Raw genomic sequence first — 18,546 nt, 5'->3', positions numbered from 1 at the left:
CCATGTCAAAATGTGTGGTTCTAGGACAAACTTGCAGCTCCTACAATATCCCCCTAGGAATCCGAATGCCTGCCTCCTCCTTTCCATTTATTACCCTACCTTTTTATGTAGCCACATTTGTTTAGACTTGATTCTTTTATATTTCTTATCCAAGGGTTTACACTGATAAACTGATGTGTACTTATTTAACAATGTGTTTAAGACTGCCCATTTATCTTCCACATTTTTTTCCTGGAAAAATGTAATTACAATCTATTCCATGTAGAATATTCCTTAGTTTATTTAAATCTGCCTTTCTAAAAGTCTTTGCTGAACCCTTATAATATGTTTTTTGATCATTTACTGTATTTCACATGAAACCATGTTATGATCATTGTTTCCCAAATGTTCCCGGGCTTGAATATTTGTTATCTCGTCTACATTGTTTGATATGACCAATAATTTGTTCCTCAATAATTTGGGTCATGTCTTTTAGCACACCCAATTTCAAATCAAAATCACCTATTATTAAAACAGGACCTAATTTTGTTGCCTTCTCCATCTGCAAAAGCTTGATAATGGGGGAGTAGAAGAGCGGAAATGAATATTAAAACACACAAGAGTATATGACGAGAAAAAATAGATTTGTGGGCAGCTATAACACATGCAGTGCAGACGTACAGATGCCTTTAGTTAGACCTGTTACATTACTTCTCATACATTATGCAATATATCTGTCAAAACGTAATATACAATTCCACTATTTAAATAACAAAACATATATTTATGTAAACATACTGTATATACTGCTAATTGATTTTCTCAAGATTAAGGATGTAAAATCTTTTCTGTTTCCAGCTCCTGTAATAAACTTTTTTTTTTATTAAGTACTTACTGCTCCTTAAACTTCACCCTTTTGTTAAAGCATCCTTTCTATTTGTGTTGTTCCAGCTCTCTCTGTACCCACCTTCAAATCTTCAGTAGTCTTGTAAGCATTACTCAATCCATACGCTTAACTCACTTAAATCTACTAGCTCTTTATACACTATATCTACAATAATTCACTTACATTTTCCCCTAAACGTATCTTTTCACCCAATGGGTAGTTATTCTGTGCTTAAATGCAGGGAAGCAGAATACTTTTGAACAATGAACCAAACTCTGTTGGCAACTTTTTCAAAAGCTTTATTATATATTTATTCAGTATTGGACATTGGGGATGTTGGTCAAAGAGCCTCCATTGGTCATCGGTGAAGCCCCTGCTACAAATATATGTATACTGTGGGCAATACAGAATTTATCTGCTTCACTTATCACATGGTGCGATAAGAAATAAGACACTGTCCCTGATTTGCCTGGCAACACATGACAGAAGATATGGGGTAGGATAAAAAGAAAAGAAAAAAACAGAATTTGGAGGCCAACTGTCAGTCTGAGACAGAGATAGGGAGTGACAGTCTGAGAGGCACACACCGAGACAGCCTAGGTGACAGTGAGAGGGGCTTAAGAGAGAGAGAGCCTGACAATGTCTGACACTCACAGAGGTGAAAGAGGAGGCTTGTAGGACACTACTAGTAAGGAGAGAGAAAGTGAGAAACAGCCGCAGAAACACATCCCCTAAACACAGAGAGAGAGAGAAGAGCCCACAGCAAGATTAATCTAGATACTTGTGGGCTGTTAAAGCGCAACTGGATAACAGACAGCTGGGAGGCCATACAGCATTGATACATGCTGACCATGGAAGGCATAGTTTCTGTATTGTATCAGAAGATTCTACAGGAGAATGTTAGGCCAGCTGTCCGTGAGCTAAAGCGAAAGGGGGTCATGCAGCAAGACAATTATCCTAAACATACAAGAAGATCTACAAAAGAATGGCTACAGAAGAAGAAATTCAGAATTGCCTCGTCAAAGTCCAAAACAACCCTATTGAAGTGTTTTGGCAGGACCTGAAGTGAGCTGTCCATGCAAGGAAGTACTCAAATGTCACTGAGTTAAAGCATTTCTGTAAGGAGGAATGGGTCAAAATTCCTCAAAACCGATGTGAGAAACTAACCAGCAGTTACAGGAAACGCTTAGTTGAAGTAATTACTGCTCAAGGGGTTGCTACCAGGTACTGAATCTAAAGGTTCAGATACTTTTTCACACGTGGATATTGAATGTTGAATCATTTGTGGATAAATAGATGCTGAAAAAGTATCATGTTTTTGTGTCATTTGTTTGATCAGATTATCTTTATCTATTATTAGCACTTAGATTAAGATCTAATAACATTTTAAGTTTGAAATATGTGAAAATCCTAAGGGGTTCACAAACTTTTGATTGCTACTGTATACTGTATTAAGCAACGCTATTACATTCAATGTTTGTTAATGTAGCAGGGTACCCCTTCTTACCTCCAGCTATGCAGGGTCGTTCCATTCACCTCTGAGGGAGAATAGAGACAGCTCCAAGGACTCCTATGCAGATGGTGCAGCAGCCATCTTGGTACACCCAAACCGGATATAGAAAGAGAGGAAGTCCTGTGCTCAGGATTTCCTCTGCGGAATGGAGACGGCGTGTCTGTTGATCTGGAACTTGCAAGGAGGAAGGTAGTGTCCGGGGAGCTAGTCATGTTCCTGGACTAGGCCAGAAACATTACCCCTAGCCCGCAGGCAGTCCCTTCACCTTTATTGGAGTGTGCAGGGCTGGCCACACAGTTCGGTATCTCCCTGTAGTGAGTGATTGCAGCGAAGCAGGACCAGAGCCAGGAGAGGAGTTTCTCCGGCGGGCAGTGTCACCATGAGGCAGCCAGACGTGAGACATGAGGGGCTGTAGTTGGAGACCCCGTGGCGTGGGACCCGGCTGCTGGTCATCCTCCGTCTGGAAGTATCCCCTGGTTAAGCACTTAACCAGGAAGGTATAAGTGCACCACCGCAAAGGGAAGGGTAGCGCTGCCCTCATACATACGTTGGAGAACAGTTGTTTGCCCGATTCCGGATTATAGGTGCCCAAGCACCCTCAGTATTATTGAGACTTGCTACCCCATATTGTCATATTGTTATTATGGCTGTTTTGTGCCTATGTGGTGTTACTTGGGCCTACTGTGGGACCCCAGTAAAAGAGTTATTAAATACCTTGTTGTGATTGTGTTCTTGGGGTATACCATAAAGGTATACGCGTTCCTATGAGGAGCCATCCTGTTACGCGGGATCCTTATAGGTGGAGGTGCTGCACCAGAGAGAGAGAGAACACACCATCACCCAGGCTCCCCAGGAGTGGAGGCTCAGGCCTTCTGCAAGTCTAACAGGTAGCACCAGTGACTATAATTACCGCTATTTCCCTAGGGATAGGGAAAGGGTGTTACATTAAGATTTGAATACAAAAAGGATGGGGGAGCACAATAGTTGGAAACAGGCAGTGTTGTAGAACTAGTAATTGCTTTTAAAATAAAGTAATTATATCCTGAGCGAGTGTGGTAGCTCAGGTGTCTAATGTCTAATTTGAATGATATACACACATTGGTTCATATGTATTGGAGAATGGGTAGAATAAAAGTATATATAACTTACACGGCCTTGTGTAAGCCCAATCGCATCAAGGTTTCTTTTGGAATCCCGTGTGCTTCTGGTGAGGCTTTTCTTCTTGCGGTGTGGGTTCTTCTTCTTGATGTATAAGCTGCTTGCTTCGTTGGTTCAGAGTGCCGCTCCAGGAGGATTTCCTCTCGTGTAAACAGAAAGGAGGATAGGGTTAACACATATACATATATACGTCAATGTGGGGGAGGGGATGGTGTGTTTATGGACCACCATAAAAATATATATAGATTATACTCCGGCACTCACACGGGCTGGTGTGAGTGTACTCTTATCTTGGTATCTTGTTTACTTATGGGTGTTACCCAATTAGTATCAGGTGATGAAAGAGAGGGGTACAATGGTATATATATGGTAAATATAACACAATACTCACACGGGCCAGTGTGAGTACACACTTCTAGCGGTATCTTTGTTCTTCTGTTCCTGATGTAGCTAATGATGAAGATGGGGTTTAACGCATATAAAAGACACTAGGGTCTGGAGGGTACAAACTAACTTTAATAAAGAAATAAAAACAAAAACAAAAACAGAAACCAAACGTTTCTTGGGGAAGTAAAAGCAAGGGGGGACAGTATGGTGTATAGTAGTAGGGGGTCTCGCCTTCCGCGTCCGGATGGGGAGCTGCAACTACACCTCTGTCTCCTCTATGATGTGCTGTTAAAATGTTCCAGATAAAAGAGCAACGCGTTTTGTCCAAGTACTGGACTTCCTCAGGCTCTGTAGATGTGTTCCTGCTGTTTCCAGCCTCTTTTATGCCGGGTTTAGCCAATCCTGGTCGTTGTGTTAATTGCATTAATTGCAATCCTGTTCCTCTAATGCGACGGGACGTCGCCATCTTGTAATGTGCGCGCGCATCCCATCTTGTAGGTGCGCGCGCATCCCATCTTCTATTGGGTCGCGCATGTGTGGTGGTCTAGATAATAACGTTTTCAGGCAATACAATCGTATGTCCTTGTGCGTCTCAATAAAGTTCCGTGTTGTTGAAAAAAAAGAAAAAAAAGAAAAAAAGGGGAAAAAGGAAGAAAAGTTCGCGCGCAGTCCCTTGTATCCTGCGTGGTTGCATGTTCTGTATCTATGTACTCTCACTTATAACCAAGTGCTGAAGGGGTTAAAAGATGCCTTAAAAGTATCATGAAAGGTGTTGTATATGCCTCTGGTGGCTGCTGCATAAAGTATAAGGATTATACTGTGCCATAATTGTCACGTTGTGCAACCTAATAAAATTGTTTATATGTGCTGAGTTGTGTGTCTATTCTTATATGCTTATAGTGTTATACAGTGATTAAAAATGTGATATATATTCTAAATTGTGTTTTCTATTAAAAATAATAGGTATAGTTTATTCTTGTGCATTAAGGATCCAAAATATGGTTAATTTATAAATAGTATATGTTCTAATGTGAGTTAATTTAAAGAGTGTTAGGTATAATCTAGTCTTGTGTTGATAAAAAAGTGTTTAAGTGTTTAAAGTGCAGAGTGATAGAGTTTAATATAATTAAATTAAATTAAATTGCCTGTTTTAAATTAATGACGGTAGTTTATAAATAGTACATATCATAATGTGAGTTACTTCTAAGAGTATTAAATAAAATCTAATCCTAATTTACTGAGGATAGGTATTTAAATATTTAAAGTGCAGAGTAATTAAAAATACTCTAATGAAATTAGGTTTAATACCTAATGTGAATTAGTGAAGGTACTGGTAATGGGGATAATGATAAGATAATGTTCAAATAATAATAGTGAGCAACATATTGAATTGATGTCCTATGTGAGTGAGTATGACAAATGAATTGACATGCTCTAATTGTTTGCTAACCGAGTTGAAAACTCACTGCTGAGGAAAGCAGGTGGAGTGGATAAAATCAAAAATAAAAATAAAAAGCAAAAAATGAATGTGTGAAATATCCAAAAAATCTCTGCATGAAATCAAATGGACTAGAAAAAAGTCTCTGTCCCGGGTAAAAGTTATAAGTTAAAAATAGTATACCGTAAGATAAAAATGAGGGTCTATGGTTTAAAAGGCAGTCGTCAATAATACAGTCCAATCCCAAATTGAGGAGAAAATTTCAGAGCCTTGGGCGGGTGTATCTGTGGTTGGAGGAGAAAAAGCAGGTTAGTGGTCACCTTAGTTTAAGCATACATGATGTCCAATGAATGGAATATGTAGGCCGTAGTCTGGGTGATCACATAAATGCCCCCAGATCGATGTCTATGTTGAGTCCTCTGGGTGTTAGTGTCTTTAATTTATATATCCAGAAGGTTTCTCGTTGGCATAGCTTACGCAGGCGATCCCCACCTCTCCAATTGGCATCTACCCTCTCTATTCCCTTGTAAGTCAGAAGATTTGGGTTACCCTCATGAAATACGCTGAAGTGCTTAGAAACGCTGTGTGTCATTAGCTGCCTTTTTATATTTCCCATGTGTTCCAGTACGCGGACTCGCAAAGATCTTGAGGTGCGGCCCACGTACTGGAGTCCACAGGGGCAAGACAATAGATAAACAATGTAGTCTGTGCGGCAGTCTAGATGTTGCTTTATCTTAAAAGTTTCTTTTGTAACGTTTGACGTGAATTCCAGTTTGTTTCCCTTTGCTGCTTGTTTGCACGCTTTGCAATTAAAGCAGCTGTGGAAACCTTTTACTGGAGGTAACCAGGTCTGAACTTTTGGTTCTTCTTTCTTGTAGACGCTGGGTGCTAATTTGAGTTTAATGCACGGTGCCTTTCTAAATATGACTTTTGGGACATTGGGGATGTTGTCTTAGAGGACAGGGTCTTGTAGTACCACATGTCAATGTTTTTTTATTATTTTTTGAATTTTCATGGCATCTGCATTATAAGTACTAATGAATGGTGTTTGGAATTGTGTGTTTCCCTGTTTTGTTTTGGAGATCAGCATGTCGTTACGTGGTATTGCATTAGTTTTGGCTACTGCTGATTCTATGAGTTCTGGAGAGTAGCCTCTTTCAAGGAATCTGCCTTTCAAAATGTCTGCTTGATCCCTGAAGGTGCTATCATCAGTGCAGTTTCTCCGGACTCTCCGAAACTGGCCAAACGGAATGTTATCTAACCACTTTGGGTGGTGGCAGCTGGTCGTCATTAGAAAATTATTAGCATCTGTTGGTTTGAAGAATGTTTTAGTTTTAATTTCTGAATTCTCTATATATATGTTGAGGTCCAGGAAGTTGATATTTACCTTACTCTGCTCGGATGTAAACTCCAAATTAATGTTGTTTTGGTTAATGTGTGTGATGAAATCTCTCAGTTTTAGTTCGTCCCCCTTCCATATAAACAGTACGTCGTCTATATAGCGATGCCATGAGACCAGGTTTGCGCTGAAGGGGTTATTAGACCAAATGTTGGTTTCTTCCCAGTCCGCTAGAAATATATTTGCGTAACTGGGCGCAAACCTGGTCCCCATCGCGGTTCCGCACATCTGGAGGTAGAACAGGCCATTAAACCAGAAAACATTATGCGTTAAGATGAAATTGATGCTATCAATAATGAAGCTGCGCTGTTCTTCTGGGATGTTAATATCCTTACTGATGGCATTTTCTACTGCTTTGAGACCATCTGTATGTTGGATGCATGTGTACAAAGACTTCACGTCGCAAGTGGCTAACGTGAAGTCTTCCTGCCAAATTACATCTTTGAGGAGATTTATGACTTGGGTGGTATCCTTGAGGTATGATCTCCCTTTGATTGCATATTTCTGTAAATAGAAGTCTAAATATTCAGACAGGTTTTGGGTTAGGGACCCGATGCCCGCTATTATGGGTCTACCAGGTGGTTTCTCCATGCACTTGTGTATTTTAGGCAAGAAGTAGAATACCGGTAGAATGGGTTTCTCCTGGTGTAAATAGCCCCATTCTTTATCACTAAGGATTCCTAAGTGTTTTCCTTTATCCAAGATCCTATCTAGTTCTTGTTTATGAATATTTGTGGGGTCATTCCTTAATTGTTGGTATGTAGTTACATCCCCCAATATTCTATTGGCCTCTAATAGGTAATATTCTGTGTCCATCACCACCACGCCTCCTCCCTTATCCGCTGGTTTGATGGTGATGGACCTATTGTCTGCCAGTTCCCTTAGTGCTGCTTTTTCTTCTTTGTTGAGATTATTTCTAGGGTTCTTTTTATCTTGAGACAATTTTTCAAAGTCGGCTAAAATCAGTTGGTGGTAAACCTCTAGATAATGTCCCTTGCTGCCAATGGGGTTAAACTTTGACTTTTCCTTTAATCCGGAATGTTCAAAGTTCACTCCCTCTTCCCCTGCTGATATTGGTGTATTTAGGGTGTCTCTAGTCACTGCATCCCTATTTAGAAAAAATCTCTTCATGGTAAGATTTCTCAGGAATTTATTCGCTTCCATGAACATTGTAAAGCCACTTGGTTTTGTTGTGGGTGCAAAGTTAAGGCCCCTAGCTATAACTGCGTGTTGTGTATCGGTTAGTGTGGTTTTACTAATATTAAAAACTCCTTTTATCTTTGGTATTTCTTTTGAAGCCCTCCTTCTCCCTCTCTTTCCTCTCTTTCTCTTTTCTGTCCTTTCTTCCTTTCCTCCGTGTCTGGTTCCGCTAAAGCTGAGAATTTGTTTTTTAACGGGGGGCGGTGTGGTGTACTTTGCTCTAAAAAAGCCACTGCTGTTCCATTTTTTGTTGTTCTTTCCCATACTGGGCTCCTAATAGGCGATCTAACGGGTGATCTACTTGTACGTCTTGCCCTCTCTGGTTCCCTATCTCTATGCCTTGAGTGGTCTCTTCTGTCTCTAAATTGTTCCCTTTCCCCTCTCCATGGGGGTCTTTCCCTTTTATCTTCCCTTTCGTGGTGTGGTTTATTGTCCCATCCCTGGCGTCTTTCTTGACTGTGATGATCCCTTCGATATTGATCTCTCCTATCTCTATGGTCATATCTCCTTTCCCCCTCCCAGTGGTGTCGTGGCCTTTCTTGGTGATAGTATCTATGGGGAACATACGTTTCTCTCTCTTGTGGTGGTCTTGGTCGTTCTCGCTCCCTCCTATTGCTATCTCTTCTTCTTTCTGGGCTTTTTCTTTCTAATTTGGAGGGGGACTTTCTTTCTCGTTCTTGGTTTTCTGTGCGATTAGTGATTTTAATGTCAGTGGAGTTTGTGCTAGGTCTCCTCGCTGTGTGTGTGCTGCCATCCCTACTCTTATTGTAAGTTTTATTTATTCCACTTTTGTCCCATTTCTTGTTGTTGGTATATACTCCCTCTGTGTAATCATCCTCATCTCTTTTAAATTTGTTATTCTTGGAGATGATTAAGTCCCTTTCTATTTTGTCTATTTCTGTAGATAGTTTTTTATTCCTTTCATGGAATGTGCTACAGTGTTTTAGAGGTTCCAATTTGATTCTTATCCCATTTATATCTTCGTCTAGTTTTTTAAGAGTAATCTGGTGATGTTCGATTAATAGTTTTATAAGGTCATTACCGCAGGTGTCTAATATGTTCTCCCACCTTACCGTAAATTCAATTTCCTCTAGATCGAAAGAGGCTTTTTTGCTGACTCTTAGGCCTCTTGGTATTCTTTTGGCCTTAATATACTCTTCTAAATAGGCTTTGTCTAGTAGTTTTTTAATCTCCTTTTTTAGGAGTTTGTCTAGTACATCGAATTCCTCGTTTATAACTTCTGAGTCATCTCTCTCTTCGGTTATTTTCATGATACTCTCCATATCCGTATCTCTTAACAATCTTTTTTCAAAGATGTTAGGGGTGGTTACTGTGGTTTCCATTTCTGTGGTATCCACTTCTATAAATGTGGTTTCTAGATCGGGATCTGTGATATTAGAGTCTGATTCCATGTTTTAGGGACCAGTTTCTTAAAAGGTGAGAAGAGCTGCCTACAGGTAGTGTGGATACTAAATGAGTTGTTTGTGGAGGTACCCGGGCGCTATCTCTGTATGGCTTATTTGATGTGCGGAAGTAAAAAAGGTGTGGTGTAATACTGCCTGTGAGTGGTTTTCAAGTGGTATCCTCTTGTGACTCGGAACCCCAGCAGGATCTATCCGGGACCCTTGTAGGCAGTGAATACAAAAAGGATGGGGGAGCACAATAGTTGGAAACAGGCAGTGTTATAGAACTGGTAATTGCTTTTAAAATAAAGTAATTATATCCTGAGCGAGTGTGGTAGCTCAGGTGTCTAATGTCTAATTTGAATGATATACACACATTGGTTCATATGTATTGGAGAATGGGTAGAATAAAAGTATATATAACTTACACGGCCTTGTGTAAGCCCAATCGCATCAAGGTTTCTTTTGGAATCCCGTGTGCTTCTGGTGAGGCTTTTCTTCTTGCGGTTCTTCTTCTTGATGTATAAGCTGCTTGCTTCGTTGGTTCAGAGTGCCGCTCCAGGAGGATTTCCTCTCGTGTAAACAGAAAGGAGGATAGGGTTAACACATATACATATATACGTCAATGTGGGGGAGGGGATGGTGTGTTTATGGACCACCATAAAAATATATATAGATTATACTCCGGCACTCACACGGGCTGGTGTGAGTGTACTCTTATCTTGGTATCTTGTTTACTTATGGGTGTTACCCAATTAGTATCAGGTGATGAAAGAGAGGGGTACAATGGTATATATATATAATGGCCTCACCAGAAGCACACGGGATTCCAAAAGAAACCTTGATGCGACTGGGCTTACACAAGGCCGTGTAAGTTATATATACTTTTATTCTACCCATTCTCCAATACATATGAACCAATGTGTGTATATCATTCAAATTAGACATTAGACACCTGAGCTACCACACTCGCTCAGGATATAATTACTTTATTTTAAAAGCAATTACTAGTTCTACAACACTGTCTGTTTCCAACTATTGTGCTCCCCCATCCTTTTTGTATTCACTGCCTACAAGGGTCCCGGATAGATCCTGCTGGGGTTCCGAGTCACAAGAGGATACCACTTGAAAACTACTCACAGGCAGTATTACACCACACCTTTTTTACTTCCGCACATCAAATAAGCCACACAGAGATAGCGCCCGGGTACCTCCACAAACAACTCATGTTACATTAAGATGTAATGTTTTTTTTCTGCCTTTTAAGGCATTGAATTTTTTTTTTACAAATTATACTTTGGAGATGAAAAATATTGCAATATGGCTGGTCATGTTTATGTTGACACAGCTTGGGAAAGATCCAAAAGATATATAAATGAGAATAGGAAGTATCTGGTATCCATTTTCTTGGTCTCTATGTGCAGATCTGTCAAAGCTGACAGATTTTAAGTGAGTCTCATGTTTATCGCTGTTCCTATAGACTTCAGTAAGGTCTCACCCATTAACCTTTAAAGTACCGGGAATCCGGTGGCACTTTCGGGTCATGTAATTGCTCCAGGGGCTCCACTTCTATTTCAATAAGCTGCCTGCTAAGTTGGAGTAGTCAGCCCTATCATCCCATAGAAAATGAGCCTGTGCCTATGACATCCCTGGTACGTCAGAAAGCCCATGCCGTACCAGGTAGAAAATAAGGGCACTGTAAAGGTTAAGGTCACTACATTTCCGTTTTCATATTTAGGTACAGAATCCCTTAAGCTCACTCATCTTGGTTCTTGGATGTTAACGTCTGTGCAATTGGTGACTGTAGCATTTCCTGTGTTGTCCTGTTGTTTTCTACACACCAAGTACTCAAACAAGTAAAAGTGACAGAAATCAAGTCATAGAAATCCTCCCAACGCCCAGTGTACTGTAACAATAAATAACACGTACAGTATGAGCACATTCACGTGCCTCAGACAAGTCCCCCACACCTGCCATACCCAGTAATCACACAGCCTACAAATGCTTTTACTGTAGCCAGGGATTATAGGTAATGATATGCAAAGTAGCACAGTGCATCACTTTTTGTTTCTTATCCACTGTAACGTTTTAAACCTATACCATAATGTCCTTGAGATTGGGACAAGTCATATGTGTGGCACTTGAAGATGGACAAGTCTTTAAAGCAGCAATCCACCAAGCCGCTTCCCCCCTTTACCTATATGTGAACCAAGGGGTGCCCCTGGACTGAACCGCATTCCATTAACCTCCAATACTCACCAATTTCTGTAATATTACTCTTTTAAGAACTACTTTACAAAGCTACTTGTTCAGGAGTATTATAAATAAAATGGCTACCGGAAGATGACGTTGTGGCTTTCTATTGAGTGCCGTGCAGTCATATATTTTCAGCATACTGGCTAGGAAGCTTCCTCCAACCTGATTGGCTGCTGCTGGGTAATGCAGCCAATCAGAAGGAGGTGTTAGGAGGCATGGGGCCAAGGAGAGGCATAGACAGCATGGAGCAGAGAGAGGCGTGTGTCGAGTGTGTCTCACCTTTCACCATTGTGTCCAGTATATTTGGAGAAGCCACCTGGCAACCCTAATTATCACCTCAGACTAGTTTGCGCTATATTGTTTTTCATCTACTAGTTTTTGAACGGTTCTAGAGAACGTACATAGGAGCTGCATCTCGTGTTAGAGGTCACATATGGTCATATAAGGTTGTTTATTAAGTTAGAGAAAAGGAGTGAAATAGGCACACGGACTTGAATAATATTGAATTTTAATGTGCCAAACGAACCAACGTTTTGGCTGTAAATCACAGCCTTTCTCAAGGGGAGGGCCCTCACCTTGACAAAGACTGTGATTTACAGCCAAAACGTTGGTTGGTTTGGCACATTAAAATTCAATATTATTCAAGTCTGTGTGCCTGTATCACTCCTTTTCTCCATTGCTTTCTTTGGTACTTTGGGATTCCTTCTTCTGCTACGGAGCACCAGCTGATAAGTATTCTGTACTAGTTTACAGTGTGCTTGCATTTATCTCTTCAATTGTTTCTTATGTTAAACACTTGCATGGACAATTTTATACCAAGAAGTGTTTATTTTGTGTAAGCTTTTAGTTGAACTCCAGTGACCTGCAGACCGATTAGGTCCCAATTCTATTTGTTATTCCCTTAGGCATGTCTCTGTAATATAGCCCAGTCACTGGTTCCATAATGACTGCAACAACTTTTATTGTATATTTCATTTGAAAATAAATGAAATCCCTTTTATTTCCACTGGCTCTGGTGCACAGCTCCTATAGGACCTGGCAGTGCTTGCAAAGGTGCATGCAAATCCCCAGAGCTCCACAGCCCATACTATGAACTGCAGGCAGGCAGGCAGTCTCTGTGGTTTATGCAACTTCCTGACTTCCTCCAGTGCAGACAGGGGCTCAGCAGACTGCAGCTCCTCTGCTATTTGCAGCTCAACAGATAACAGCCCCAGGCTCTCTAACCTCTTCTAGGCTGGGCAGGCCTGGAAAGAGACTGGAGGTCACACTCCTTCTTATACACACACTTTATGAATTTTAAGTATGCTCACATAAGCCAAACAGTTTCCAGGGGAAATACTTTGGAACAGGACCCCTTCTTGGGTGCACCAAGTAGGTTTGCCAAGTGTCCAGTATTGAACCGGACTATCCTGTATTTGGACACAGTCTAGTAAAATATTAGAGGTAATACTGGACATGTATGTGTCCGGTATTACCTCTGGACATACAGACATAAAGTAGTGACCTGACCGGCTTGGGGGGGCCACAGGACTTCCACAAGCAGGGCTGTTGCTAAGGGACTGGGCAGCTTCCTCCATCCTAATTGGCTGCTGCTGGGTAATGCAGCCAATCAGGAGGTGGTCTGGAGTCGGAGGGTGGACTCAAGGAGAGGAGGAAACAGCATGGAGCAGAGAGAGGGGTGTGCGTCTCGTGTGTGTATATGTCTCGAGTGTGCCGCACCTTTCACCATTGTGCCCAGTATTTTTGGAGACGCCACCTGGCAACCCTAAAACCGACACAAATAAAAAGTGTAACATTTTAGAAATTGGGGTGACCGGAGGTCTGGGGGACATGGTTCATCTCAGGAGGACCCAACGGTAAGCTATGAAAAACATGCTGAAGTGTCACTGGTCCTTTTAAAGGCTTCAAATCGTTTTCTGCAAAATATCATTGATAAACTCCAACTTTTGCATGTTTGTGTTTGTAAAGAGCAGCTACAGTCATAAACTAATGCTCCTAAATGTAGGAGGACTGCCTGCTGCTGTAAGCAGAACTACAGCAGACTCTTTGCCAAGTGCATTTGTAGTTAGACTGACCCTTGTGAAGGCACCAGTACATTATTTTAATTGATGAAAGCAGTTGAGCTGTGGAAAACTTTGCAAAAAAAGTTCATGAGTCCAAAGTTGAAAAAGTAACACCTGCATTTTTTTCCCTGTGTAAGTTTAAGTACATTTTACTGGATTAGCTGGCATTCCTTTAATGTATACATTAGTACCCTTCAGGAGATACAGTACAGTATGTGTTGTTTTTTGGTGCTTTAGAGATTTCACGTTCGCTTATAACTTGGACATTTTTATTGTCATTTGATTTCATGTTTTTTTTCTCCTTTTCCCCCTCCTGCAAACAGCTTGCAAAGCTTGAAAAGCAGCAGCAAAGGAAAGAGAAGACGAGAGCCAAGGCACCGTCAGAGTCCAGCCGGGAGAAGAGTGTCCATCGTAGCAAGGATGACCCCAGCGCAAGCAGCGGGGCAGACGGAGATGTGTCTTCTGAAAGAGAACCGTAGGGAATCATTAGCAGGGTATCAGGTATACACCCAAGTTCTTACCATAGGCCTTTATTTAACTTTTTCTCTACAGTGGTTACAGTCATTACTGATAATAAGTGTTTTTTTTAAATATTCAATCCATCCAAATTAGTTTTAAGGACATGCAGTATTTTTTTTTCTTTCTCAGAAATAATACTATACATATGAAATCACAACCATTACTGCCTTTTCAGCAAATCAAAGCCTTTTTCTGCTGATCACATCACAGACGGCACCTTTAACACGCTTGAATAAATTGATTTTTAGGGAGGTGTACAAAACGAGACAGAAGTAAAACTACAGAAGAAAAAGAAGTAGTATCGCACACTAAATTATTTCAAATTCAGTCCTGTTTTGTCTTACAAAATGTGTGTTCATTTGCAGGTCACGACAGTTGTAAAGCAAGCAGTCTGTAGTAACATTTTGAATGTTTTTATTTTTATTTTGAAGGCCTAAATTCATTTAGAGAAACTTCCTTTGCCATCGACGTCTTTCTTTCTTTATTATGCTTATATATGGCCACCAATGGTTATTTAACTCAAAGTTACCTACCAAATGTAGTGGCGCCACATTTGTCAAAGCAGTACATACAGTACCCGTTTGGGAAAAGGTATTGAATAAACGTACAGTACAATGATAAATACACCTATAGTAAGACACCCGTAAAGTATCTCGTTCCAGGTATGTACTGCATTTGTGGGCAAATTCCGTGCCCTATAAAATAAGGAAGCAAGCAAACTATTAATTTCAAACACATCTATACTATATATTGTATGAATTTTATATACAATACACAGTGTGATATATAGGGTAAGTAGATGATCACTAAATGCACTGTATATCATTCACACCATAATGACCTGTACATTGTTAATGCGTGACTGTTTCTTTATTGCCTCATGTATTCTTGTCTGCGTGAACATTTATTCATTAGCAGAACCTTGTTTTATTCATGCAATTTTTCTGGGTTTGTTTCCATTGCATTTGGGACCATTCGGTTAATGATCAAATCTAGGCCCCAGAGCAGCATGAATGATCATAATCATGAGATAATACAGACAAAACCTGTCAGATATAGATTACCCCTCAAAGTTGTTCATAGGTGACATTGGCCAATACCTACAGTGTATACATGAAAGGGTAGACCTTTTCATTGTAATGAGGGAGGTATGGCACTTGGCGAGTTATGTAAAGGAGACCTACTGTACAGTTATTCATTTTCAGTGGGTCTTGAAACAACAACCATATACTTAAATCCTTTGTAGCCAGCAGTGATAGCAATGCTCCACAGGGTTAATTCTGCACTTCGTTGCATCAGGCAAGATGGGGTTAAAGGTGAGGCTTTGTTGAATGGTCCACAAATAAAGATAATTTGGAAACAGCAAACTGAACTTTTCTAAGTGTAGAACAACACAGGGCTTGTTTTACTTGCAGATAAGAAAACACAGTGGTTATGCCTCATTAAGAACCTTGGAAACAGAACACTTCTTTTACAGTATGAGTTTTTTTTGTCAGCTATCCACCAGCCTGTTCTCAGCTTCTCTTCTTCTGACAGCTGCAGACATTACTGGAGGTCTCTCCGTGTCAGGGACATGACAAATAGAGGGAGAGTTCTGACATGCTGCAAAACAGTGGAAACTGGTGACCCCTCAAGCACACACATACTTTAAGCCAAAGACAAAGACTACATTTTTGGTTTAAAAAAACTGCCTGGTACACTTGGTTAATGAAGTCCCGTTAAAATATAAAATGTAAGTAGCATTGTAATGTGTGTGTGTGTGTGTATATATATATATATATATATATATATATATATATATATATATATATATATATATATATATATATATATATATATATAGCAACTGTAAATATTACTGTATTTTCATTTGCATGTCTTAGACAGGTCTGCAACCCTGTCTTTCACCATTATCGCCCAGCACACAGCACTTCCACTGCAGCAAGGGATTCTGGGAAATGACATGCAAATGAGCACACAGTGCCACCTTTTATCTCAAGCTCACATTACATCTCAAGTACATTACATACATATATATATGTATATATATATATCTTATTATATATTAGTGAAAGCACTGTATGCCTGTCTGCATCTTCCTGTGTCCCTACAGACAATCTGATTGCACCTTTGGCCTGTCACTCCGCCGCAGGCCATGCCCGCCCCCGCACACCTCTCATTGGTCTGCGGTCCGACCCCGCACAACTCTCATTGGTCTGTGGCCAACACCACTGCCACACTGTCCCACCCCTCACTGACCTACACCACTGACACACTCTCCCACCACTCACTCACTGAGCTTTGGGAACGCTTGCCAGCACCTAACCCTCACTGCTCTGAGAGATTTGTACCTAACCCTCACTGCTCTGAGAGATTTGTACCTAACCCTCACTGCTCTGAGAGATTTGCACCTAACCCTGAGATTTCCACCTAACCCTCACTGCTCTCAACCCAGAAAACCCTGACCTCCTGCTACCACGACAGAACTGCACAATCAGGTACCTAGTCTTATTGCTTTCAGCACTGCAACATTCCACACCCTCACACAACACCACACACACCGCACGCTCACACCACCTCTTACGGCCTACACTGCCAACACACCTCCCCTTCACCTCACCGCACTGTCTCATCCTCACCTCTCCAATGGACACCACCCCCCCCCCCCCCGAGCCAACATTACCCCCTCCCCCCGAGGCAACAGCGCTATGTGATACTCACATCACCAACGGACACCGCACATGGCCGCAGCTACTCCGGAGATCACACCACAACAGAACAACATTAACCCCCCCCCCCAGGCAGCAGTGCTGTGTGATCCTCACATCAGCAACGGACACTGCACGTGGCCGCAGCTCCTCCGGAGATCACGGCCTACACTGCCAACACACCTCCCCTTCACCTTACCGCACTGTGTCTCATCCTCACCTCTCCAACGGACACCGCACCCCCCCCCCCCCGAGCAGCAACGCTGTCTGATTTCCCCCCCCCCACACCCCACCCCCCCCACACACACCCACACCTCTCCCACCCACCCCCCCCACACCCCCAAGCAACAGCCAGGGGGGCAGCCACCGTGATCGGGGACAGAGCAACTCCGCGCCAGTGACACCCCCCCCCTACCTCTACTTCCGGCCGCCGCCATCTTAGGCACTTGGCGCCGCGAGGGAGGAAGGGTGTCCTTCAGCCCGCCGCCATCTTGGCCACTCGGCGCCGCGAGGCAGCCGGCCTGGCCACTGGCTGTTCCCCCGCCGGGGAGGGGGTGACTTGGAGCGCTGGGGAGGGGGGGCATGTTGGGAGGGGGGTATTAACCCCCCCCCCTCCCGACGCAACAGCGCTGTGTGATCCCAACATTAACCCCCCCCCCCTTTTCCCCCCCTCCCCCCCCCCCTTTTCCCCCCCTCCCCCCCCCCCTTTCCTAGCGGAAATTTAACTCACGGGCAACGCCGGGTCTCTCAGCTAGTATATATATATAGTATATATATATATATATATATATATATTCACACGTGTGTGAGTGGGTTTACTGCTTTGCATCTCACCCCAGCCTATGCTTAAAGCTGTGTTTAAAGCAACATGCATTGGCTTAAGGGTTGCTCGTGTAATATGAGCTTGAGACAAAAGGTGGCACTGGTGTGCTCATTTGCATGTCATTTCCCAGAATCCCTTGCTGCAGTGGAAGTGCCACTTCACCGCATCCCCCGATACCCCGCCGTGGGGCTGGAGATGGTAGCGGGGGTGTTCCCGCCTTACTTCCTTGGTCTCCACTTCCTCCACGGTCCCATGGCTGCCCGCGCAGGGCGGGACATGGTCGCGGGGGGGGGGGGGGGGGCGAGCAGGGCAGTGGTGGTGGTGCTGCTCGGTCGCGCGGCCTTTCCTCTTCTTCCCCCTGTCGTGAGTGTGTGTGCATGGAAGTGTGTGTGTGTGTGTGTGCATGGGAGAGTGTGTGTGTGTGTGTGTGTGTGTGTGTGTGCATGGGAGTGTGTGTGTGCATGGAGTGTGTGTGTGTGTGTGTGTGTGTGTGTGCATGCATGGGAGAGTGTGTGCGTGCAGCATGGGAGAGTGTGTGTGTGTGTGTGCATGCATGGGAGAGTGTGTGTGTGTGTGTGTAGGATACCAGAAGTGTCACATCTCCCCCATCACCCCACCACCCCATCACCCCAACCCCCCCACCCCAACCCCCAAATCACCACAACCACCACCCAATCACCCCACCACCCAATCACATCACCCCACCACCCAATCACTCAACACCCAACCACCCCACCACCCAATCACCCCACCACCCAATCACCCCACCACACCCAATCACCCCACCCCACCACCCAATCACCCCATCACCCCA

General features: G+C 42.6%; 1 protein-coding gene across 2 annotated transcripts in view; it reads left to right on the top strand.

Annotated features, from left to right (window-relative positions):
- The window catches only part of DTD1 (D-aminoacyl-tRNA deacylase 1), a 241,943-nt gene that overhangs the window by 180,410 nt on the left and 42,987 nt on the right, over positions 1-18,546 (top strand). For both annotated transcript variants that reach the window (XM_075596260.1, XM_075596261.1), the window contains exon 5: positions 14,006-14,183. In XM_075596260.1, coding sequence (XP_075452375.1) covers positions 14,006-14,161 — 156 coding nt within the window. In that variant the 3' untranslated portion in view covers positions 14,162-14,183. The remainder of the gene's footprint in view (positions 1-14,005; positions 14,184-18,546) is intronic.

This window comes from Ascaphus truei, chromosome 4 (assembly GCF_040206685.1).
Source record: "Ascaphus truei isolate aAscTru1 chromosome 4, aAscTru1.hap1, whole genome shotgun sequence".
Classification (NCBI taxonomy): Eukaryota; Metazoa; Chordata; class Amphibia; order Anura; family Ascaphidae; genus Ascaphus; species Ascaphus truei.
The sequence above is the reverse complement of the archived record's forward strand: the minus strand, read 5'-3'. Positions and strand labels throughout refer to the sequence as shown.